The 24,694-nt window shown below is 45.2% G+C and overlaps 1 protein-coding gene across 1 annotated transcript; it reads right to left on the bottom strand.

Annotated features, from left to right (window-relative positions):
• Nucleotides 1-2,744: 2,744 nt before the first annotated feature.
• Nucleotides 2,745-23,929, bottom strand: PTP4A2 (protein tyrosine phosphatase 4A2). The gene is made up of 6 exons (XM_032132368.1): nucleotides 23,780-23,929; nucleotides 15,733-16,436; nucleotides 13,951-14,043; nucleotides 9,616-9,746; nucleotides 7,493-7,567; nucleotides 2,745-4,967 (listed from the first exon to the last, which is right to left on the bottom strand). Exons 2-6 carry the CDS (start codon nucleotides 15,826-15,828, stop codon nucleotides 4,859-4,861), a joined length of 504 nt encoding a protein of 167 aa, XP_031988259.1. The 5' UTR covers nucleotides 15,829-16,436; nucleotides 23,780-23,929; the 3' UTR covers nucleotides 2,745-4,858.
• Between the last annotated feature and the right edge of the window lie 765 nt (nucleotides 23,930-24,694).

Raw genomic sequence — 24,694 nt, forward strand, 5'->3', positions numbered from 1 at the left:
TTCCTTACCTGGCGATTTCCCTGCTCCAGCTCTTCTAATCCATCTGCAGGCTCGGATTGGGGATTCTCCTTGGAGCTGGCTCCAGTTTTCCTTCTCCATGTGTAGAGTTCAGCCCTGTAGGAGAGGGCAGAGACACCTCAAATCCCAGCTCCCCTCCAGAATAAGGAATAAATAAAGAATGAATAAAGAAAAAAATAAAGGGGGGAAAAAAAGGAAAAAGGAAAAAAAGAAAAAAAAATAAAGAAAAAAAAAGAAAAAATAATAAAGAAAAAAAATAATGAAGAAAAAATAAAGAAAAAAATAATAAAGAGTAAAGAAAAAAGAATAAAGAAAATAAAGAAATAATAAAGAAAAATAAAGAAAAATAATAAAGAAAAAATAAAGAAGAAAGAAAATAAAGAAATAAGAAAGAAAAATAATAAAGAAAAAAGAAAGAAAAAAGAAAGAAAAAGAAAAAAATAACGAAAAAATAAAGAAAAAAGAAAGAGAAAACGAAGGGAAAAAATGAAGGAAAAAATGAAGGAAAAAATGAAGGAAAAATGAAGGGAAAAAAAGAAAAAAAGAAAAAAGGAAAAAAGGAAAAAAGAAGGGAAAAAAGGAAAAAATGAAGGAAAAAAGGAAAAAATGAAGGAAAAAAGGAAAAAAGGAAAAAGAAGGGAAAAAGGAGGGAAAAAGGAGGGAAAAAGGAGGGAAAAAGGAGGGAAAAAGGAGGGAAAAAGGAGGGAAAAAGGAGGGAAAAAGGAGGGAAAAAGGAGGGAAAAAGAAGGGAAAAAGAAGGGAAAAAGAAGGGAAAAAGAAGGGAAAAAGAAGGGAAAAAGAAGGGAAAAAGAAGGGAAAAAGAAGGGAAAAAGAAGGGAAAAAGAAGGGAAAAAGAAGGGAAAAAGAAGGAGGAAAAAAAGGGGGAAAAAAAGGGGGAAAAAAAAAGGAAAAAAAGGAAAAAAAAAAGGAAAAAAAAAAGAAAAATGGAAAAAAAAAAAGGAAAAAAAAGGAAAAATAAAGGATCTCCCTGGCAGCCTCCACATTCCCCCAGAGCTGCTCCAAGACACAAAATCCTGGCTGGTGACCCCAAAAAGTACCTGGCACCAACCCCACCCTGGCACCAACCCCACCCTGGCACCAACCCCACCCTGGCACGAGGGCTCTGCTCCATGCTCCAAAGGGAACAGCGTGGCAAGGGAACCCAAAAATTCCCAAACTCTGTGAGGCTCCCAGTTTTCCTGTAGATGTCTCCCAGGTCAGCAGGATCCAGAGGGAATTTGTGGCATGGAAAAGAGTTAAAATTTCACTTCCTCTTTGCTGATTTAGGATTTAAGGTCAGCTAAAACAAGGGAAGGGCCTAAGATTCCCACTCCATCCCAAAGAGTTGGGGTCCTGCAGGAATATTTCAGTTTAATCAGCCCTGGAGAGCTTGAAAGGGGTTGTGGAAATGTTACCTGGTGCATCCCTTGGGATTTCAGGAGGAATCAATCCACTTGCAGGCAGGAATGTCTGACATTTCCACTCGGAGGAGTTCTGGGATCATTTGTGACCCCCCAAATCCACCCAATGCAGGACACCAAAAGCACAGAGATCAGGAGTCATTTACCACAGAGCTGGGCTGAAGAGCTCCACTGAAATTCAGGGATTTCTAATCTTTTCAAACATCCTGGGGCCGTGGTGAGGCTGGAAGTGTCCAGGTTGGAGCCTCTGGAATGAGATGATCCTTAAGGTTCTCTCCCAACCCAATCCAGCCTGGAATTCTCTGAAGTGATTCCTGTGCCCATCATCCTTAACTGCTCCAAAAGCAACATTTTAAGTGATAGAAACAACACTTTAATCACAGCTCTATCTCCAATTCCAGCACCAGCCTGGATTTTGGTGAAAAAAAAAAAATCATCCAGAGGAAAAAGTGACTCCTATCAACACAGGAAGATCTCAGTTCCAATTAAGGAGCTGCTAATTTTTATCCTAAATTAGCTTTTAATTAGCAGGACATTTCACTTCAGGGTGTGGTAATAAAAAAAAAACCAGAAACTTTGAAAAACAAACAAGAGTTTGGTGTTAGAAAACCCCAAAAAAAGCTAAAAAAGAGCAGCTGGAACTTCCAGCCTCTCCTCCCAAAGGTTTTGTTCTCTCACAGCCAACAGGGACTAAAAATTTGTTCTGGGAGTGGGAAAAATCTGATAAATGTTAGAAATCCAACACCTATTTGCAAGGAGATTTCTCTGATGGCAGCAGAGCAAAGCTGATCATTATCTGTGAAAACCCAGGGGGAAAAAAAACACCTGAAATGATTTAAAGAAATGATTTAAAGGAATTATTTAAAGGAATTATCCAGATCGACTTCTGTAAGGAAAAATAATTAAAAAACCCACCTGAAATTATTGAAATAAATTCAACAGACAAACAGCATTCCAGTGCTAAGGAAAATATTGGGATCCAGGACTCCAAATTTCCCCTATTGTCACCCCAAAACAATCCCCCCATTCAGGTGCTGCCAGGTGTCCAGAAAAGTTTTGGCAACAGCTCTTGGGAAAGGTCAGAGCTGTTGTTTGGTTTGTTTCAAGGTAAGTTTACACCTTTTTTTTTAAATTTTTAAAAAGATAAAGGAAGAAAGGAAAAGAATTGTTCCTATTTCCCTGTTAAAAACAGCTTTTTCCAGCAGCAATTCCAAACCATGACTCGTGGAGATAATTAAACCTAATTAAAGGTGATTATTCCCCATTAATGAGCTGCAATAAAAGCATCGAGAGGCAGAGGAAAAAGAGATTTTACTGCAAGAACTTTATTGCACCACGTTCAAGGGCTGAGCCAGGAGTTGTGCCTGTGGGACATAGGGGGGCACAGTGACAGCCCCACACTGTGACAATCTGCATTTCTTCACTGTTTCCCCCTCAAATTAAGGCTGGAGATGATAATTAGTACATTATAATCAAGAGGGGAATTAGGGGAGGAGGGGGAAGAATGCAAAGTTATACAGAGAGCCTTTAAAATCTGTTTTATTGTTCTTCAGGAGGAGTTGGGGTTGGGGTTTTCCATCCAGCTCAGCACCTTCCCCTCCAATCTGACTTCATTTGTCAAATTGGTTTTAAAGCAGGATTCCTTTTGCTAAAAAAAAAAAAAAAATTCCATTTTTTTATTCGCAGAAAGGTGGAACTTCAGGCTGGGAGTGCAGGAGGGGAAGGTAAAGGCCAGAAGTGGGTGATTTCAGCACCATTTCCCTCCCACCTGGGCTCGGGCCATTCCTCAGGGCAGCATCCACACCACAAACACTCCCAGCCCTCCTCGATCCATGGAAAGACTCAGGAATATTCCACAGGGAGGAGGGAATTCAGCACAACCACAGCACCGGGGGCTGGGGACCTCACCTGAGGGGCTTGACAAGTACTGACATTTTCTGCTTAAATTTCTAAAAGCTCTCCCAAGGATTGGAATTGCAAAAGTCCATTCCCTGTGCTCTGGAAAGGTTCGTGCAGGAGTCTGGAAGAGGGAGAAATCCTGGGAAGGGAGGATGGGTACGAGGCCACATCTGCTGCAGGTACAGAACAACAGCAAAATATCCCAAGGGAACAGAGCCCTAAACCTGGATCCAAACCTTTCCAAGGTTGGATATTATGGAAAAACATCCAGGAGAAGGTGCACAAGGTCACCCCTGAGGCAGGGCACTACAAAAGTGTGTTTGGTAGAAGCAGCCTGGCTAAAATTGCTCCTAAAATCCCTTAATTGGTTCCCTGGCAGCCCCACAAAAAGATCTCCAAAAATCCGAGTTGTTACGGTTTGCTGATGAAGGGTGCCAGGATTTTGGGGTGCAATTAGGGATTCTCCCTCCCAAAGACCCCAATAAAAAAGAAGGCAATCAGTGGTTCAGTTGAGAAAATCCCCCCTCATCTTTCCCTCACACCTGGCCCCAAATCCCAATTTCCTGCGCTCAGCAAGGCAGGGAATGTGGATAGCAGCAGCAAAAAAAAAAAAAAAAAAAAAAAAAAAAAAAAAGCCTTTTCCATCTTTTTGACAGAGAAATTAATTTTAAGTCCTTGTCTGAATCGCCCCTTGCTCACCCAGGACACTTTGGAACATCAGTCTTGTGCCAGGATGGATTTTCTGTCTAGCAACAGAAAGGGAGTAATTAACATTTCAGCCAAATTCTTTGGAAAAAAAAATCAAGACTGACACACACAGAGAATCTCACACACTCTCAAAAGTAGATTCACCAGAGGGTTTAGGCAGTGAGGTTTCTGTTCAAGCCCCCCAGGAGTCAGAATTCCATGGGAAACACCCAGCACAGACATCACCCAATCCCCTGGGATGTGCCCAAAAAGGGGCTTAAGGCTGTTCCCAGCCAGCCACAAAGGCTCCTCCTCGTGTCTCTGCCAGGTTAAAACCAAAAAAACCTCCTTTTCCAAGAGTTTAAAGAGGAATTCATGGCTCAGGCCCTGACTAGGGGGTGCTTTCCTCAAGAAAATACTCCCTGCACAAGCCAATGCTCTGCTGCTTTTCCTCAGACATAAAGTTGACTTTATTTCTTTTCTTAAAAAGTTAAAAATACAGAAGGGTCAGAAACTGCTTTTCTCCTCGCAGATTGCAGCGTAAGGAGAAAACAATCCTTCACTGAAATGTTTCTCTTAATTGGGTTTTATTATTATTATTATTATTATATTTTTTTAATTTCGGGTTGGTTTTTTTTTTTCCTCTCAATCATCATCACCCATTTTTTTTATTATTATTATTTTTTAGGACACAGGTTGAGGAGCACTGACTCCACCATTAATTTGATGACGTTTTGTTTTGATTCCAGATTCACATTTCCAGGTGCCAAGAGTCCAGAGAAGAGCCCCCTGCTCACTTCTGCCTTCCTTTTGAGATCTTTTTGTTTGTTTATTTATTGAACACAGCAGTGACCGTTGGCATCTTTGAAGCGTAATCGCATCTTAGGCCGGTATTTCTCCAGATAAAGCAGCTGTTTGGAATTGAAAGCTCCCCTCCTTTTCCTAAAAAAACACAAGGAAGGAGGATATCAATGGAAAAAGCACCACTTCGCTCACTTCAGGCAGATTATTTGTTGTTTTAATGAGGTTTTTTAGCTCGAAAAAGCAGAATTTTGGCTGGAATTCGTGGCTTGGGAGAGGGGGGATAAACCAGCACAATATTCCAGGGGAATATCCTGATCTAATTCCAGCTTTTTTTTTTTTTTAAAGGGAGATTTTATTCCCATGCCTTGCAGTAGTTAAGGAACAACATCAAGGTCACCCTCCCCAGGTGCTGCTTATCAGCTAAAAGAGACAAAGAGATAAAGGGAAAAAAAAAAAGGAATTTCCAAAAAGGCAGGAAAATCTGTTGCCAGCAATCCAAGGAAAACTGGAGACCCTGGGAAGCCAGGAAAAGCTGGAATTGCTTCGTGGCAAAGCTCCCTCCACATAAATCTCACCTGCTGAGCTTCATTTCCAGGGATGTTGTCACTGAATTCATCCTGCCCCAGGTTTTTCTCCCCAAGATGGGAATGTGCCCCCAAAATTCCCCTGGGAATGCTGAGCTCCTCTGTTTGTTGGCTCGACCCCCCCCCCCCCCCCCAGAATTTAATTTGTATTTTTATTAATTAAAAGTAATTTTTACAGTCTCATTTTTGACATTTTTACCTCACAAAAATCAAGATTTTTGAGCCTTTTCTTAACATTTAAACCCAGAATTTAAGGAGAGAGATCACCCAATAATCTTCATTAATTAGCAGTTTTTACTGCTCCAGCCTAGACCTTTTCACCTCACAAAATTCAAAATATTTGAGGCTTTACTACACATTTAAACCCAGATTTTAAAGAGAGATCACCTGCTAATCCTCATTAATTAGAATTAATTTTTACAGCCCCATTCTCAGCACTTTTACCTCACAAAAATCAAAATTTTTGAGGCTTTTCTTCACATTTAAACCCAGATTTTAAAGAGAGATCACCTGCTAATCCTCATTAATCAGCAGCAATTTTTATAGTCCTATTTTTGACATTTTTACCTCACAAAAATCAAAATTTTTGAGCCTTTTCTTAACATTTAAACCCAGAATTTAAGGAGAGAGATCACAAAATAATCTTCATTAATTAGCAATTTTTACTGCTCCAGCCTAGACCTTTTTACCTCACCAAAATTAAAATTTGAGGTTTTTCTTCACATTTAAACCAAGATTTTAAAGAGAGAGATCACCTGCTAATCCTCATTAATTATAATTAATTTTTACAGCCCCATCCTTGACACTTCTACCTCACAAAAATCAAAATATTTGAGGTTTTTCTTCACATTTAAAACCAGAATTTAAGAAGAGAGATCACCTGTTAATCCTCACTAATTACCAGCAATTTTTATAGTCCCATCCTAGACATTTTTACCTCAAAAATCAAAATTTTTGAGCGTTTTCTTCACATTTAAACCCAGATTTCAAGGAGAAACTGGGGAAGATCACCTGTTAATCTTCATTAATTAGAATTAATTTTTACAGCCCCATTCTCAGCACTTTTACCTCACAAAAATCAAAATTTTTGAGGCTTTTCTTTACATTTAAACCCAGATTTTAAAGAGAGAGATCACCTGCTAATCCTCATTAATTAGAATTAATTTTTACAGCCCCATCCTTGACACTTTTACCTCACAAAAATCAAAATTTTTGAGGCTTTTCTTCACATTTAAACCCAGATTTTAAGGAAAGAGATGACCCATTAATCCTCATTAATTAGAATTAACTTTTACAGCCCCATCCTTGACACTTTTACCTCAAAAATCAAAATTTTTGAGCGTTTTCTTCACATTTAAACCCAGATTTCAAGGAGAAACTGGGGAAGATCACCTGTTAATCTTCATTAATTAGAATTAATTTTTACAGCCCCATTCTCAGCACTTTTACCTCACAAAAATCAAAATTTTTGAGGCTTTTCTTTACATTTAAACCAAGATCTTAAAGAGAGAGATCACCTGCTAATCCTCATTAATTAGAATTAATTTTTACAGCCCCATCCTTGACACTTTTACCTCATAAAAATCAAAATTTTTGAGGCTTTTCTTCACATTTAAACCCAGATTTTAAGGAAAGAGATGACCCATTAATCCTCATTAATTAGAATTAACTTTTACAGCCCCATCCTTGACACTTTTACCTCACCAAAATCAAAATTTTTGAGGTTTTTCTTCACATTTAAACCCAGATTTTAAAGAGAGATCACCTGTTAATCCTCATTAATTAGAACTGACTTTTACAGCCCCATTCTCAGCACTTTTACCTCACAAAAATCAAAATACTTAAGGTTTTTCTTCACATTTAAATCCAGATTTTAAACAGAAAGAGAAAAATCACCTGAGAATCCTCCCCTCTGAAGAGAGGGAAAGGCACGAAGCTCAGATTTATGGCAAAGCCATGCCATTATTTCAGGCTAAAACTCCTAAAAAACCCTAAATCTCTTCCTTAACAGGCCTGTCAAAACCACTGGAATGAAAGATTCCTGGGGAAAAGAAGCAAAAAATGGGAATTTTCACTTACTGCCTTATAAACTGAACTGCATCCTCATACTTCATTCCACATTCAATGAGAGCAAGTGCAACCAGAACAGGAGCCCTGCAGGAAAAAATCAATATTTAAGGAAGATCCACAGAAACAATAAATTGAACCCTTCAAAATTCATCAAATTCCTCTCCCAACAAGCAGCTGAAGGGTTTTTTTCTTGGAGTATTACCCACAGGAAGGAGTTTGCCTGATGTAAAATGACGTTTTGGAAGGGAGTTCTGCTTCCAAAGGAAATAAAAACCAATAGCAGCTCTTTAGTGGTTGGGGTGTGAGATAATAATTCTGGATTTTTATGCTTTTTTATCTCACTTGAACCTGATTTTCTGGTTTTTAACATCTTCTTGAATGCCTTTTACAGCGTGGATTGAGCTGTACAGAGGCAGAGCTATGAACACACGGCTTCATATATATTCACATATTTATTTTTTAAAGTACATTCTGTAAAGAAACGGGAATAAAGAGAATTTTCTGCTTTGGGATCTTCATTTTGGAAGTCAGTTAAGTGGAAAAAAAAAGTGGTTTTAACAAGCAAGAATCTCAGAATACACTGATTTTCTCCTGGATTGATGTTCACCCCACAGGGCAACAGGCACCTCTAAGGGTGGAGTAAAAAAGGATTAAAGAGGTGCCAGGAATTGGACAATTCATGGGGGTAAAATAACAAAATTCAGGAGGAATGACTCCCACTATCACCCTGCACCTGCATAAATACAATTATTCACTTGCCAAGTGTGAATTTGAAACTCTAAGGGCACTTGAATGAAATACAATAGACTAAAAGAGAATAGGAGAGACTAAAAGAGAACAGGGAAAAACAAACAGGGAAAAAATAGGGAAAAAATAGGGAAAAAACCAGGAAAAAACCGGGAAAAAACCGGGAAAAAAAACGGGAAAAAAAACGGGAAAAAAACCAGGAAAAAAACCAGGAAAAAAACCAGGAAAAAACCAGGAAAAATCGAAATAAAATCGAAATAAAATCGAAATAAAATCGAAATAAAATCGAAATAAAATCGAAATAAAATCGAAATAAAATCACTGTCTCTTTTCTAGGCCTGAACTCAGTTCCCCACTGCAGGCAACCAATTTTCTGGATTAACCCAGGATTTCTGTGCAGCTCCTGCTTTTCCCTGTGCCTGAGAGCAGCAGGAAAAGGGCCCTGTGGAAGGAGCAGATGGATTTGAGGTGTGGAGGTGACACAAGAGAGGAGAAACCTCTGGAAAAACCACTCGAGCCACATGTGGCCAGGTCCTGAAGATGTTCCTTGGATAAAACCAGAGCCCAAATGGGAGAACAAATGTTAATGGCTCCTGTGCCATGAAATATTGGCCATTTCTCCCTCTGGCTCCTCATCTCCTCCTCTCTTCTCTTGCAGAGGTGGGAATTTAAGAACTTGATGCACTCCCCACTCTTTAATCTTTGTTTTCCACTCCTTCAAGATGTTAATTAATGCCACACTGGAACAGCACCAACACTTCAATTCCGTTTATCCCCCAGGATAAATACAACATCCAGGGATTCCATTTGGGAATTGCAGCATTTTTTTTTTTTAATCTTGAAAGGTTCTTCCTCAAAGCTGGAGTGGTGAGGAAGAAACACCAGGCTGACTTCTCCAAACTGAAGGGAAGCCACTTGAGAGGAAGAAAAGTAATTAAATTAGTGCTCCTAAATGGCTTTTTTTTTTTAATTTCCACAGGATAGTTTATCAGTGGAAAAGAGAAGGAAATAAAACAAAAACGTATTAAAAATGTATTCTACTTATGTGAAGTAGCACAGAAGTGTTTATTGTTTTAGCACAAATACTTTTAAATTAATGAATTCCTAACACTTTTAAATTAATGATTTTATAATATTTTTAAATTACTGAATTCATGATTGACAGAAGTGTTCTGACCCATCTCTCCAAGGTTTTTGATCAGAGTTCTGAGATCACTGAGTATTTTTAAGCTGCACTAAGTCCCTGCTGCTTTAATGACACAAATTTGAGCTTGTTGGCTTAAATTATTTGGGAGAAAACAGAGAAATTGGGGTTTGTTAAACACCTAGCTGCAAAAGAAATGACATCTTAATCCCATTTAGAGCCAAGAGAGCAGAGCACTGACCTTCCCAAGCCTGCCACACAGTGAACAGCCACACAGCATCCAGGCTCCTCCCGAAATTTGGTTTTCAAAAGGTTCAGCCAGTCCTCCACGATCTGACTTGGGGGTGGTGCTCCATCATCAAACGGCCAATCCTGAGGGGGGGGAAAAAATTCCATGAAATCCACAACCTCCAGCAGTGGGAGAAGAATCCTGGATTTAGTGGGGGGAAAAAAAAAAAAAAAAAGCATAATAAACACAGTTCTGGGGGTGTTTTTCTGGTGGCACAGGAGTTTGTAGGTCGATATTATAATGCAACATTAAATGTTTAACAACCATTTAACTGCACTCTGCAATAAACCCCACACGAACTCCTCTGCAATGAAGGATTTTTTTAGAAAAAATAGCTGCCCTTGAAATCCCATTTTATTAAAAAAGATGTGAAAATCAATAGGTGTTTTCAAATAAACACGGGAGGGAGGAGAACTCTGCAGAGTTCCTTCTGAAATCCTATTTGTGCTTCAGGCTCTGTGGAGGAGAAGCTGTTCCTAAAAATTCCCAGTTCCAATGGAGCAGCTCCTCCAGCTGCTGGGAATCAGGGAGTTACCAATCACCTGGATGGTTTTAATTTGAAAAAAAAACCCCACATTCACAAGCAGAAAGGTGTTTAAATAATGGCTAAAAGCCACATTTTTGCAGCCAGCAGTAAATCCAGGCCACATTTAATATCAACAATCAAAAATGCCATGGAAGCAGCTTCCCATTTTCCTGAGGACACACAACTCTCCTGGAATTTGTGCTCCACATCTTTCCTTGCAGGCCCAAGCACAACATCCCACAGTTTATAATCCTCTTGGATGTGGGGAGTGCTGGAGAAAGGATGTAAAGGGGGGAAAAAACCCAGTATTTTGTAGTTATTTAGCACTTTTCTTTAGATGATCGTGATGTATTTTACCACAAAAACTCCTGGACTATTCCACAAGCTCTGGAAATGGAAGGAAATTGCTTTGAAAGGAGCCCTCTCCCCTCATCAGGCACAAACAACCCTTTCCTGGAGCACTTTAAGAACAGGTTCTGATTTAATAATATTCTCTGAAACCCGAAAACCACCGGAGTTTTCATTCTGAGATGCACTTCAACACTTCCTGAAGAACAAACAACAGCTCAGCAATGTGCTGCAAAGTGGGAATGAGTCTGAGAGCTACAAAACCCCCAAAAATACTGAAATAACTTTATATGGGATGAATTCTCCAAGCCTGAAGAGTGCAGAGAACTCCTTTGTTAAAGTACTTGGAAAATTAAAAATATCTGGGACAACACAGCAAAGTAAAAGGCCACAGGAATAAGATCAGCAAGTAAAACTTGTTCTTTCTAATAAAAGGCTTTTATGGGATTTTCCACTCAACCCCACAGTGCTGCCTGGATTATTTTAGGGCTGTGGCACCCCCTGTCCCAGGAAGAGAGGTACAGACTGCAGGATGCTGCTTTTGAAACGGGATTTCTGTGTATAAATTAAATTAAATCTTTTCCTTCATATCCACACAACTCCTGGGCTGGCCTGAGTCAACCCCAGCTGATCCCAGAGCATCCCAGAGCTGCTAAAACACAGCCCAGAATGAGGAACAAGAATAATTCTGGCACCAGGGAAGGAATTGCAGCAGAGTTTTGCAGGAATTTTTTCCTTATTCCGAGTTCTGCCACCCCTGGATTCCTGCTGGACAGGACAGAAAAGCCATTTCTGAGCTGCACAATGAAAACAGTGATTAATAACCAGGATTGCACAAAGGGAAAACACAGCTCTCCCTGCAGCAGTGGGAAGGGGGGAGAGGCAGGAAAGGAAAGGGATTTATCCTCTTTTCCCTTTTTCTGGAACAGCCCAACAGCTCCAGGTCTGCCCTGGCTCCAGGTGGTGAAGAAGCGACAGAACTTTGAGGTGACAAAGAACCTTTTCTTCAAAAATACTGGAATTAGGAGCTCCCAGAGCTGGCCTGAATCTGTGCAGGATGAGCCCACAGCTTCCACTTCCAGCCTGGAATCGCATGGCAAGGAATTCCCACCTCCAACGGGGCACTTCCACCTGCCTGTGGCATCCTGGTGAAAGCTCTTGGGGGGCACAGAGGGTCAAGAAAATCCGATCCAATAAATCAAGGAGTGAAAGAAGGAGGACAAGGAAATATCCCTTCGATCCTGAAGATGAACAAAGCCACCACAACCCCTCTGGTTGCCAAAAAAATCCTCCCAGGAATAAAAATCCCTCCCGGTTTTCCTGACGGTCCCATTTGTGTTCTGAGCCTTGCCACACGAACCCAGCCCACAGGAACTAAATCCATGCCCAGCTCCTGGATCCCAGCCCTGCTGACAAACATGTGCAGGCAATAGTATTCCTGCTGCACCCAGGGAACAGCTCATTCCCTACTTTCTCACTCTGCCATCTGGAAAAAAGCTCCGGAGCCGCCACGTTCTACCCGTGATCCAACACCCAGCTTTGCCAAAACACTCTCATTTTCGGGGGTTTCACTGAGTTTTTGAGCTCAGCAGGGTAAAAAAAAAGACATTAAATGGTGCTAAAAGAGGCACTGATCACCCCCAGGCTGCGGTTTTAATCTTTAATGTTCTTTTTTACAGGCAAATATTAGCTTTAAATAGCAAGGTGTTTTCTCAGCCGGGGGTAACTCGATCCCATTTCTGAGCAGTGACAGGGCTCTGCCTGGGAGAAAAAAAAAGCAGGAATTCATGGGGAAGAGTAGCTGGATTGATCTCCCTCCTGGAGCAGTGTGCTGAGGCTTTTTAGGCTGAGGGAAATGTCTTCAGACAGGAGATTCTGCTCAAAGTGAGAGGCTCCACAGCAGGGCAGAGCTGCAGGAAACCCCATTTCCAGTTTTTTTAGCAAAGCTTCCTCAAAGAGCAGCTTTCGGTTCAAAATTGAGGTTTGAAAGCTTCCTGAGAACCAAAACCTTGAATTATTTTAGAAACACAGGCTTCAGAGCACTGCCCAGCTCCTGCAGCTGCCCCACAGCCTGGAAAAGGTGGGAATTCCATGCCAGCTCAGGAAGAATCTCCCCTCTGGCACAGGAATTCTCTCCCAAGCCCCAGCTTAACTTAGGGCTCAGAGGGATTCTGCAGCACAATTTAATCCTTCCAACCTCTGGCAGCCTGAGGAGTGTCCCAGGGAGAGGTTTCACAGCAGTGTGTCCAAAAACACCTCCGTGTCCAAGTCCCAGACAGCTCTGGAAGGAGGAAAAACGCAATTCCAGAGGGCAGCCCTGCAAGGAGCGACTTTTCCAACAACACTGAGGCCCACGTGGCTGCCTGGAACTGGAATAAAAGCATTGCAGGGCTGGAAGCCAAGAAACCTGACTGACCTGGAGTTTTCACTGATATGCCGGGATACAATTTTTTTTCTCCTCATGGAAAACTGCAGGAGTTTTCCTCCGGCTGAGCCACGGAAAGCAAGAGGCAATGGAGAGCTGCAGGAAGGTTGAGGTGCAATTTCTGCCCTCACAACACCCGAGTGTTACTCACTGCAGCAAAATAAACTGATTATATCAGGCACACTCTAATAATTCCCAAGTATTGCCTGCAAAAACACTGCCTGCAAGCTCGGGGTGAGCACACACCTCTTAAAAAAACCTCCCCTGGAACAGTCAGACACCATTGCACAATGGCAGCTGTGATTAAGCAGGGAAGGAATTCCACCTGCTGAACTGGGAAGTGCCAGTCAGAGGTCAGGAGGACAGGGTTTGATGGGATTTTGGGAAGGAATTCTTCCCTGGGAAGGTGGGGACGGGTTGGGATGGAATTCCCAGAGAAGCTGTGGCTGCTCCATCCCTGGAAGTGTCCAAGGTTGGGTTGGAGCAATCTGGGATAGTGGGAGGTGTCCCTGCCCGTGGCATGGATGAGCTTTAAGATCCCTTCAGACCCAAAACATTCCAGGATTCCATGACTCTCTCCTGCTGCAGCCATTCCACAGAAATCTGTATTAATGTGTCACCTACAGGCTCAAAAGTGGAGCTTTCTGTAAGAGCAGGGAATGGGAATTTTATCCACATCCTGAGAAAACCAACAGCAAAGCCAAAAAATGCCGTGGCCACAGACAAGGACCAAACCAGGCTTCAACCACAGGGCTGAACACCAGATTTTACCAAAATAATCACTAAAAAAGCAAAGAAAATATCTCAACAAATCCAAAAATACACAAAGGTCCAGTGAGTTTCCCAAAGCCACCTTTACCTGGTGCTACTTTACTTTCCTTTTGGCCAAGCTGGAGCAGCCCCAAGCTCTTGCCCAAAGCATGAAGAGATTCCCGCAAGTTCTAGACATGAAAATTCACATTTTTAGCCAGTTTTAAAGGCAACTCACTAGAACTTGGATTCCTTCTTTCTCGATTGGAGCTTGATCATAAGTGGCATCACAAACTCGCACCAAGGTTGTCACCCCGTACTTCTTCAGCTCCTTGAAGGGAAAGGAAAACATGTGAGCACTGATGAATGATAAATCTCATTTTACCAGCTATAAACCTCAACATTTTCCACAGTTTCAGGGCACCGAGGCGACTGCCCAAGGAAGGAGCAAGGGATAAAGTTTGTGAGGACGAGTTACAAGAGAGAGGACAAAAGAGAAACATCTCTGAGGGGAAAAAAAATTACAATTTTAAAAGCAAAGTTAAAATAGCTGCTTAAATCCTCCAAGCAGCTTCTTCTCCTCCTCTTTAAATAGAAGCCTGGGACTGTTTGCTTCAGCCAGTGTTGACATTTGGAGGCAGGGAGGAACAGAACACACACCCCACCATAGTCCAGCTTCCTGGTAATGCACTATAAGTAGCACTCGGTGCCAGATAAAGAATCAGAGGATCAAACAAAAGCTGCTCCAGTTCACTCTGAAGGTTCATAAAGCAAGCAGGAATTTCCTCTGGTGTCTGAGCTGAATCCTTATTGCACCTCACAATTAACAGGAGTATCTACTGGAGAGAGACTCCTGAAAAGGGAAGAAAATTCTCAGTAACGGGGGTGAAATAAAAACAAAACGTGGCCGTGAGGGAAATGGAGCAGTGATATCTGAGCAGACCCACGTGAAGGGACACTCAGGCAGCAGCTGGAGATGACAGGATCCCTCTGGAATGACAAAAACCTGCACACAGCAGATAAAAGCCCTCTTGAGAGAAGCCAGAAGGGCACAGAGATGTGAAATCCACTGTGCTGCTGCTCCTCTGCTGAGCCCATCTGCCACTCGCACAGAAAATTGCATTTTGCTGTATTTAAGATGTCACTGTGTCAGTCACAGCGTGACCCACAGCACTTGGCTCCTCTGGCAGGGTGACCCAGCAGAGGCCACTTTTCATGGATCAGCTCTGGCACCTGAAATCCCTGACAGTTCTGGGATGGACAGAGGAGCTGGATAACTCATCCTGTAAATTTAAACTTCTGTTTGAGTCTTGCATTTAATCCTCTGAGGGAAGAGAAAGCTCAGTTCCAACTCCTACCTGCTTCTTGAAAAGCAGCAGCTGAGCGAGGGGTTGGTTTATTAAAAACAGTGCATTGTTCAATGAAAAAGAACATCTGGAGCCACAGAACATTCAAAAACCAGGACAAGAACAGCGGAATCATGGAATGGTTTGGGTGGGAAGGGAACTTAAAGCCCATCCAGTTCCAGGGGCCAGGGACACCTTCCCCTATCCCAGATTGCTCCAAGCCCCATCCAGCCTGGCCTCGGACACTTCCAAGGATGGGGCAGCCACAGCTTCTCTGGGAATCCCATCCCAACCCCTCACCACCCTCACAGGCAGGAATTTCCTGGATATTTAACCTAAATTTTCCCTTTTCCAGTTTGAACCCATTACTCTTGTCCAAGGAGTAAATCCTTGATGGTAAGGGGGGTGTGTTTGTATCCCAAAACTGAAGCTCTTTCAAGCCAAGAAATGCAAGAATTCAGAAAAAAATCATCAGTGGCTTAGAAAAAAATCATCAGTGGCTTCTCTCCTCGTACTGTGAGGAGAATGTGAATAATGAATACAAAAACCCCTTAAATTTTACCCTTTAATTTCAAGTAACAGGCAAAGCACTGAGCAGCAGAGGTGAGGAAGGACTGGTCAGCACCTGAGCAGGAATTCTGAGGAATTTGGGAATTGTTTTTTGGCCTCCTTACCTCGATGAACTTGCTGAGGGTTGCATTGGTTGGGTTGTGAGTGATCAGGAAACGCAGATTCTCGTATGTAATTTCCACGGGGGCTGGACGGTTCATAATGGCAAAGAAAATGTGTGAGGGGCCAAAAAAAAAAAAAAAGAAAAGAAAAGAAAAAAAAAAAAAAGAAAAATAAAAGGGGAGGGAAAAAAAAAAATCAATGACCTCGGAAACGTTTCACAGCAGAAAACATCAAAAAGACCACTAATATGCTTGGGATTGATCAGAGCTTGCTTTGACGGGTTTGTTCCTCAGGGATTTTGCTCCTAGAAAAGCAGGTTTGCTTCAGAATCCTCAATTCCTGGCGGGTGGTATCCTTCAGACTCCCGAAATTCCAACTACATGCAAGACTAGGCAGCCTGTTCTACATTTAGGCACTGGTGAGGCGAAGGAAGTAAGGGCAGGTTTTGTCTCCACTTCGTTTTCCTGGCGCTGAGTTCTGCCAGAGTCAGTGACAGGAATCTGCTTCCAATGGGCAGGAGATATCCCATAAATTTGAGCGCGTCCCGCTGTGTTCCCGGAGTCTTCAAGGCAAAGGGAATTCTGGCACACACGTGGGGAGCCCCCTCAGCTCACTTGGCAGCCAGGGTGCTGTGCTGGGCCTGGCAGAAGTCTGCCCTGACGCTCAGAATCGCCATAAATGTGCCAAGTATCCTCCAACAGAACACCTGGAATCAGGGAAAAACAGCGGGAAAAGCGTTGGTGGTTTCTGTTTCCATCATTGACCCGCCCAGAGAAACTCAAAATTAAGGCCAACACTGAAAAAAACCCCAAATAAATAGAAGTTCTGAGAGCCCTAATCCCAAATATTGTGAATATTCTCTCGGGATTTGTTGTAATTCCTGCTCCTGGAGCCACCAAGAACATGGAATTCTCGCTGTGCCCCCAACCAGGTGTCCTGGAATAACAGAGAACAGCATAAAGCCAAGCACACACTTGGAAATGTCATGGGCACAGCCCCACCTGCTTGGCTGGAGCCCAAATATATAAAAAATAGCACTGCTGTGGCTCTATTTTCTGAACAAAACCAGCAGCAGGAGCAGAAGTAAGAGCAGAATAAAAAAAACATAATAAGAGTATAATCAATTTTTCATGTCTTTGAGCTCTTGCTAGCAGATAAATTTCACCCAACTTGAAGTATCCCCCAGAAATCTATCAAAGTGATGGCCAAATGGTCATTTAGCTGCAATAACTTTTAGTTATTCTCAATTATTTCAGTTATAACCATAATAACTTTTGGTTATTCTCAGCCTTATCTCTATTTACAGACCTGGGCTTTAAAGGCAGCCAGTTTGAAGACCCAAAATTCAAAATACAAATGTTTCAGCAGTGAAGGATGGAACAAACCATGAAATTTAGGGAGATGAAAATGGACTTATCCCCAACTACCTCGAATCAGGAGCGAAATATTAAATTATCAACGTGGCTCTTCAGTGCTTTCAAAAATAATGAAGCCAAGGAGTCGCTGCTGACACCTCCTTTTTTGAGGGGAAAAAAGGTCGAAATCAGATGGATCAAATCCCACCCCGCAGGCAGAAGTCACAGACTTCTGCAACTGGAGTGGAAAGGTCACCGTGGCACAGTGGAGTGAGGATAATTAGGGAAAAACACACCCCCAAGGAGTTCCCATCCCAAACTTGTGCAGTGCTCAGTGTTTAATGAGATCCTCACTTTCAAACAGGCAAATTAAGCGCTACGAAATTACCTTTTCCACTGCCATCAAGTCAAAAATCACCCAAAGAACAGCAATTATTCCCTTAAAGTACAGCTTTCAGTGCCAAAAATGGTATTAATTAGCTTGCCAGAGGCAAGAGAAAAGCTGTGCTCAATCACCTCCCCCGACCTTAACGCAGCTCCTGCTCTGAGTGACTGAAATACAAATTTCCTCCATGAATCCTGGGATGTTTTATCCACAGGATGGAACCTCAGCCCAGATGGGAGAGTGCCCTCTAAACACATCAGACTCAAGTCCTTACATTTATCAATTCGCTCTCTCATAGATCATAGAAAACTTAGAGGTGAAAGCCCAATTAGAACTTAATTAAGGAGAATAAAAATGGTTTTTATAAATAATTTAATGGCAAAATGAGGAGAAAGGAGAAACTCCATTCCTAGATTTCCTTTTCCAAGATTTGGGTTGGAAGAGCCTCATCCAGAGCTATTTTTGCCCTGGAAGTGGTATCAAATCAGGGTCATTTTGGATACGCTTCAAATCAAAGAGGGAATTTCACCCCAATTATTTTAAAAGGTGGTTGTACAAACAATTTACCAGGTCATGAAGAAGTGGAATATCTCATTTCCACGTGTCCTAAGCATGGCAAGGACTCACCAACTCCTTGGTGACCTTGGCCAAGTCTTTTGGAGCGGCTCAGCTCCTCTGAAAAACGGGAATGACACCGGCTCCCCTTCCCAAAGGGATATTCCTGAAGCATTTAATTAGCTCCTAGCTCAGGAGTGATTAAAAATGTAAAGCACTGTATTTAAGCCCGAAAAAGTTATTCCCAGCAGGATAAGGAGTTGATGTAGCACGCAAGTTGAATTTTAAAAGTTTGGGTTACTGACAAATACCAAGTTTAAAAAGAAAAATCAGGCCTCTAATTAAGAAAATGAAAACTTATTGTCTACAACTTCCAATTTCCCCAAGTAAATACTTTTTTAAAAATCTCCCTCCCCGTGTTACCAAATCAATTCACACTTCAAAACCCCGAGAGAACTGATGGCAATAAATTGTAACCAGGTCTGTGGACAGCAGCAAACAAGGAATCGTTTTTCAGCCAATTAACCTTCCGATTTTATAGGCAGAAAGTGAGCTAGGACATGGAGAGCAACCAAAAAATGACAGCATGTTTGACGTGGCTGGCCTGGAAAAGGGAGCAGAACATCCGAGGAGGAAGCAGAGGAGGAAGAGGAGGAGGAAAAGCAGAGACCCAGCAGGACAAACAGCCGGGAATAAACACTCCTGGGGCTGAAAGGATGTGCCTGGGAGGCAGCTCCTGGTGGTGTTATCAGGGAATGGTTATCAATCAGCATGGAGAGGTTATCGATCTGTGCAGGTGGGAGGGATTTAGGGAAGCTGTAGCTGAACACACACAGAGATGCCACCAGGATTGGGCTCCCCTCACCCACGGCCAGGGAGAGCCTGATCCAAGGCAAATTTGAGAGGAATTTCCTTTAAAATCCCATGAATGGGTAAAAATAAGCTGAAAACCTATGGGAAGGGCAGTCATTAAGCAGCATAAATCAACCAAGGTCACAACTGATCAGGAGAGATCAGGGAAATGAATTCCTGGCTCGACAGGAGGCACTCTGGAGATGGCTGGAAGTGAAAAGCCAACACACCCACGACCTCCATCTCCAGGGGCTGCTGTGGCATTGATTCCTAAATTAGAGATTCCAGCAGAGCCAGTGGCCCTCGATTGAGCCAACACCAGTCCAGGGTAAATGAAAAACAAGGAATCACACCATGAGGAATTCCCAGTTCCACTGGCTCCTCCAAAACTGAGCTGCCCAGAGACAGAGAGAGAGAGAGAGAGAGAGAAACAGCTCGGAACAGCTGCAGCTTCCAGGGATTGCAAAACACGGATCCCCCTGGAAAGGTCACTGGGATCCCCTTTCCAAATGCCCCAGGGCACAGGATGCACAGCACTCCCTGCTAATTTGTTACTCGGAATAAAAAGGATACTTGGGTGTTTGGAAGGCCTCGAGCCACCCCAAATCATTTTGTTCCTCTAAGGGAGAATCCACGTTCAGCGTTAAATTCGTGAGCTGCTGGATTTTTCTCTTCCATAACATCTCTGGCATTTCCACACGTGAAATCAGCACCACCAGTGGATCCCATCAAATTTGCCATCCTGCCATCAGGCCAGGCTTTTTTCTGTCACTCTGCCCACGCCAGGTTTCACTTCCCCTTCCTGAAAATTCCCCACTGAGTGACCCCCATTGGATCCCTCCACTGCCAAAATCTTTCATCTGGAGCATTTCCCAAGTGAAAGAAGTCAGAGACCTCCAAAACAAGCCTTAAAACTTAGAACACAAATCAGCAAGAACCTAAAAAAGATCTTTTCTAAAATAACCTCTCCCAGCACATGGAGGAAAACCCTGGAACGAAATGGTTTTGGATGAACTCCTTGGAAACCCTCTCTGAAGGAAGCCTGCTCAGACTGACACGTGCCCGGAGAGGGGTGAGGTCAAAAAAATTTCACTGTTCCACCCTGTCCACCCCCGCGGGCGGCTGGAGCTCCTTCCCAGCTCCCTCCCAGTCCCTCCCAGTTCGCTGACAAGCTCTGGGAGTGACTCACTCGTTTCCTTTCGCACCAAAGCTGTGTAAAAGCCGCAGCAGATACGGATCTGCCCGAGCAGGAACACAAAAACCTCCGGATGGATGAAAGAAGCCTCCTCGGCTCGAAAGTGACACGTCAGGAAATGGTGACAATTGTCACCTGCTCAGGGGGAGGACAGGCCTGCGGCAAAGCTCAGGAAGTTGAGCTGCCATCCCTAAACAGGAATGGATGCAGAAATCACCCTGGAAGCACTGGGAAGCAACTGGACACTGCCATAATTCTTCCAGGAAGGTGCTTTATGCTCTTCCCTCCCTTAAAGTGCTGTTCTGACACTGGGGGTTTTTTTTAAAAAACACCTTCCCCACCCATCGCTTAAGCTTTTAGAGGATATATTTGAATGTTATTTGCATTCCATGCCCAAAAAGTTGAAAGTTGCTGAAAGTGTTTGAAGTCGAAGTTGCTAAAAGTGTTTGAAGTCAAAAGCAAAAAGGCCCTGCTGAGATAAAAAAAAAAAAAGGAAGCTACAATCTTGTTTAAGCCACAGAATTATATTCAAGTAAAATCAAAAATTACTTTCAGAAATTTGTTTGCGACATCAATAACTCCTTGTTAAAAATCAGAATGCTGAGTTGTCTAAGCTGGGCTTTGATAACAAGGCCCTGCCTGATCAGCAGCTCCCCCCAAACAACTCAGACTAAATATTCTCACACTTCCAGCTGAAATATCAAACCCAACACCAAAACCCCATTAACAAGTCAAGCAAGATTTAAAAGCAACTTCAAAAATCACACAGAAAACACAGAAGCTGCAGAGTTGAGTCACTTGCACCTCGCTCATCTCGCTAATTTGAGTTTGCCATCCACCTCTGCTGGGAAAGTGGAGCTGGCTCCTCTGAGGAGTTAAAGCCAGGCTGACAACTGAGCCTGGGGCTGACTGATAAATGTCACTGGCCCGCCACAAAGTCCCGATTGTTCCCAGCCACAGCCCATTCTCCGGGGCACAGCTCGGTTTTCAGTGCAGAGAGCAAAGAACTGAACTTTTTAGCACAGCACAGAGAGAAACAAGGGGCAACAAAAAGCTACAAGTAACAGTGACCCGAATGGAGCCAACCTGGAGAGGTCTTAGAGCTGGGAAAGGAGATTTCAGACTCATTTAGCCCTTCACAATCAGCAAAACGAGCCAGGGGATGATAGCAAAGCCTCTCTAAAGGGGTTTTATACTCTTGTACAAGAGCCTGAAGAGCTGCCAGGCTGATCCAGCTTCAGCTCACCTGCCTCAAAAAGAGCAACCTCCAAGCCAGCAGGGCTGATTTCCAATGTTTACACTGAGCTGCTCCAAATCTCCAGCTGTCAAACTGATCCAGAGGCACCGACAGCACCGAGCTGCTCTCTGCCAGCGCAGGAACATCCCTGACAACACGAGTTGCCCTCCCAAAACACGGCCAAAATACACAACACCAAAACACAAATCCCAGGATGGTTCAGGTGGGCAGGGACACCTTCCACCATCCCAGGTTGTTCCAACCCAACCTTGGACACTTCCAGGGATGGGACAGCCACAGCTTCTCTGGGAATTCCACCCCAGTCCTTCCCCACCCTCACAGGGAGGAATTCTTTCCCCCATCTCTAAACTCACTCTGTGTCAGTGTGAAGCCGTTCCCCCTTGTCCTGGCACTCCATGCTCTTGTAGGAAGTTCCCTGCTTGCCCTACACCTTTTCCAGCTGTGGATCACTCTCCTGGAGCGTGCTTTTCCATGAATCACCTGGCTCTCCCTCCCAGACCGCTCCACAGGTAACAGACCCGGAATTCCAGAGCGGGTCAAAGTCCAGGCAGGAGTCAGGGAAGCACCCTCAGCTCTGCCCTGACGCACAGAAAGCTTGGAGCACTGCAGGGTGCAAGAGAAGGACGGATCTCTGCAGGGAATTCAGCCTGGAATCATTCACTGAAGTTTATGAGGTGTAGCTAAAGAAAAAAAAAAAAATCACAACTAGACCCTGAGTAAGATCCACATTCCTGGCTGTGCATCCACACTCCTACCTTAACTCCAGCTGAGTTTGAGCTGATTAAATCCAAGTATTTCTACACGTTGAGTCATAAGGAGACAGAGTTTTCTGGCTGCTGCTACTGGTGGGTTTCTCTTTTTTTTTTTAAATTTTTTTTTTTCCCTCTCCTTTAAATCCTAACTGCAGTTCTGAGTCAGACCCTGCCTGGTTCGTTAGGGGAGTTTTGAGGCGAGTTTCCATTTATACAGGAGTCTTTCAAAGCCAAATTTCTGCCTTCCTCCTCCTCCTCGCCCCGAAACCAGCGAGCACAGACTGCCCCGGGAGAAAATGCAGATCGTGACTAATCACACCCAGGAACCATCATGCGACTGAGGGGAGGCCACTTCCAGCACTTCCTCACCTGTGCTCCAAAGCCCCAAATCCCAAAGCTCAGCTCCTTCTCACCCACAGCACGCCCCGAGCTGACATTCCCAATTAATCCGTCCCTCCCTGACTCAGACCTTCCCGCAGGTCACTCGCAGCACCCTGGGCCACGCCAGGGCTTTCCTGAGGCATTGCTTGTCCTAGAATTCATCGGCTCCCCCCTCTTCCAGCCCCAAATCCCACAGGGCAGCCCTTTATCCAGACAAACCGGCCCCGGCGTTCGCAGCCCTGCCCCCACTCCAACCCCAGGAAAACCACCACATCCTGGACACCCTTCCTTTCCTGCTCCATCTGCCCCCCTCCAGCCTGAGAAATGTCACCCTCCCCAGCCTTTCCCCCTCTATTTTCCAGCCCTAAACACAGAAAAAACCCTTCACTCTTTACAGACCGCCTCGAAGCTTCCCTTTCCCCTCCAAAAAAATCTTCAGCTTTTCTCAAACTTGTCCCCCATCCACACAGGAATAAGTAACACCCCTCCCCTCAAACACCCCTCCCCAAACCAGGTAGAACCCCCCCACCAAAAACCAGGTACAACCCCTCCTGCAGCCTCCTTGTCCTCCCACTGTTTCAATCCTACAGGAAACGCCCTCCCTTCCTCAACATCCCCCCAAAACCGGCTGCAAGGGGGGGCTTGGACTCCCTCCCTTGGGGTTCACTCCTCGCAGCCCCTCCCCCAGGTGAGGGAGGACCCCCCAAACCAGCCCTGCAGGTAGAAGGGACCCCCCCAATGCTTCAGGTCAGGGCCACTGTCCCCAACCAGCCCCAGGGGGACCCCCAGTGCAGCCCCCCCCAAGCAGAGGAGGGACCCCAAAGGTGAGCAGCGACCCCCAAACCTCCTCCTCGCACGCAGGGAGCTCTCAAAGCCCCAAAGGATCCCCCAAACAAACCCCACAGGCCGGGAATTTCCTCCAGAACAGGAAGGACTCCACGAACCAGCCCCTCAGCCCAGATAGAGCCTCGTAGACCCCCAAATCCCCCCCCAAAAACCAGCCCTTCAGCCCAGAGGGAGCCTCCTGGACCGCCAAGCCCACCCCAAATCAACGCCTCAGCCTTCTACAACCCCGAGACCCTCCAAAACAGCCCCTCAGAGCACAAAAGCCCCTCCAAACCACCCACAAGGGCCTAAGGAGACTCCCCAGATCAGAGAGCCCCCCCCCCCCCCCCCCCCCCCCCCAGAGCAGGGAATCCCCTCCAAACACGCCAAGCAACACCCGGGATTCCCCCCCTTCCCCGGCTCCCGGGGCGGCGGCTCCAGCCTCCGCACGTCCCCTCCGTTCCCCCGAAGCCCCCCGGTTGCCCCCTCACCCTGGGCATTGAGCGGGCCGGGGGCCGGGCGGGGTCGGGCGGGGTCGCGGGCGGGCGGCGGGGCCCGTGACGGGGCTGGGGCTGCGCTGGGCCCGGTCCGGCCGGAGACACCGAGAGCCCGCGCGCCGCCACACGGCTCCTCGCGCACAGGCCGCGCCCCCCCCTCCCGCCCGCGGCCCCGTGGTACGGCCCGCCCCTCACACCCACGGCCGGCAGAGTGGTACGGTCCGCCCACACGCGCCCCCGCCCCGGGGCAGCGCGGTGGGCGCGTCCATTCGAGGCGCCGCGGGGGGGGAGGTGGGGGGCATGGCTGGGGAAAGGAGGGCTACGTGAGGGTGTCGCAGCAGCTTCCAGTCTCTGGAGGGGCCTCTAGGGAAGCCGGAGAGGAATCCTTCGTCAGGAACTGTAGTGGTAGCACAAGGAGCAATATAGGTTGGGTATTAGGAGGAAATGCCTCCCTGTGAGCGTGGCGAGGCACTGGCGCAGGTTGTGGAATGCCTCGACCCTGGAATTGTTCAAAGCCAGGTTAGATAATACCTTGAGCAACCTGCTCTAGTGGGAGGTGCCCCTTCTCCATGCAGCGGAGAACGGCTCCTTCCATCCCGCTGCTTTTATAACAACCCCCCCCCCATACCCTATGGTACAGCCCTCTTTCTACCCCCCTTGGGCATTGGTACGGCCCGAGGGCGGCTCGCCCTGAGCGGGCACCGACCGTCCCCAGTCACCTTTGGTGCGCCCCGGCCCCCCCCGGGGCACTTGGACCGGCCCTCAGGCCGCACGTGCATGCGGAGCCTTCCACGCCAGCATCCCACCCTGCCAGCGCAGTGGTACAGTCCGCTCCCCCCCTCCACCCCCCCCCCAGCGGCCAGTGGTTCGGTCCTCCGGGGGGTTCCCACGGGTTCCGCTTCCCTGAGC

This window comes from Corvus moneduloides, chromosome 23, assembly GCF_009650955.1.
Source record: "Corvus moneduloides isolate bCorMon1 chromosome 23, bCorMon1.pri, whole genome shotgun sequence".
NCBI lineage: Eukaryota > Metazoa > Chordata > Aves > Passeriformes > Corvidae > Corvus > Corvus moneduloides.

What these genes read in the sequence shown, in the direction of transcription:
- PTP4A2 (XM_032132368.1), bottom strand. Translation starts at nt 15,828, where the DNA reads ATGAACCGTCCAGCCCCCGTGGAAATTACATACGAGAATCTGCGTTTC. An exon ending in CCCTCAGCAAGTTCATCGAG is followed by an intron (nt 14,044 to 15,732) that starts GTAAGGAGGCCA and finishes TTTCCCTTCAAG; the next exon opens with GAGCTGAAGAAGTACGGGGT. An exon ending in AAGAAGGAATCCAAGTTCTA is followed by an intron (nt 9,747 to 13,950) that starts GTGAGTTGCCTT and finishes CCCCCCCCTCAG; the next exon opens with GATTGGCCGTTTGATGATGG.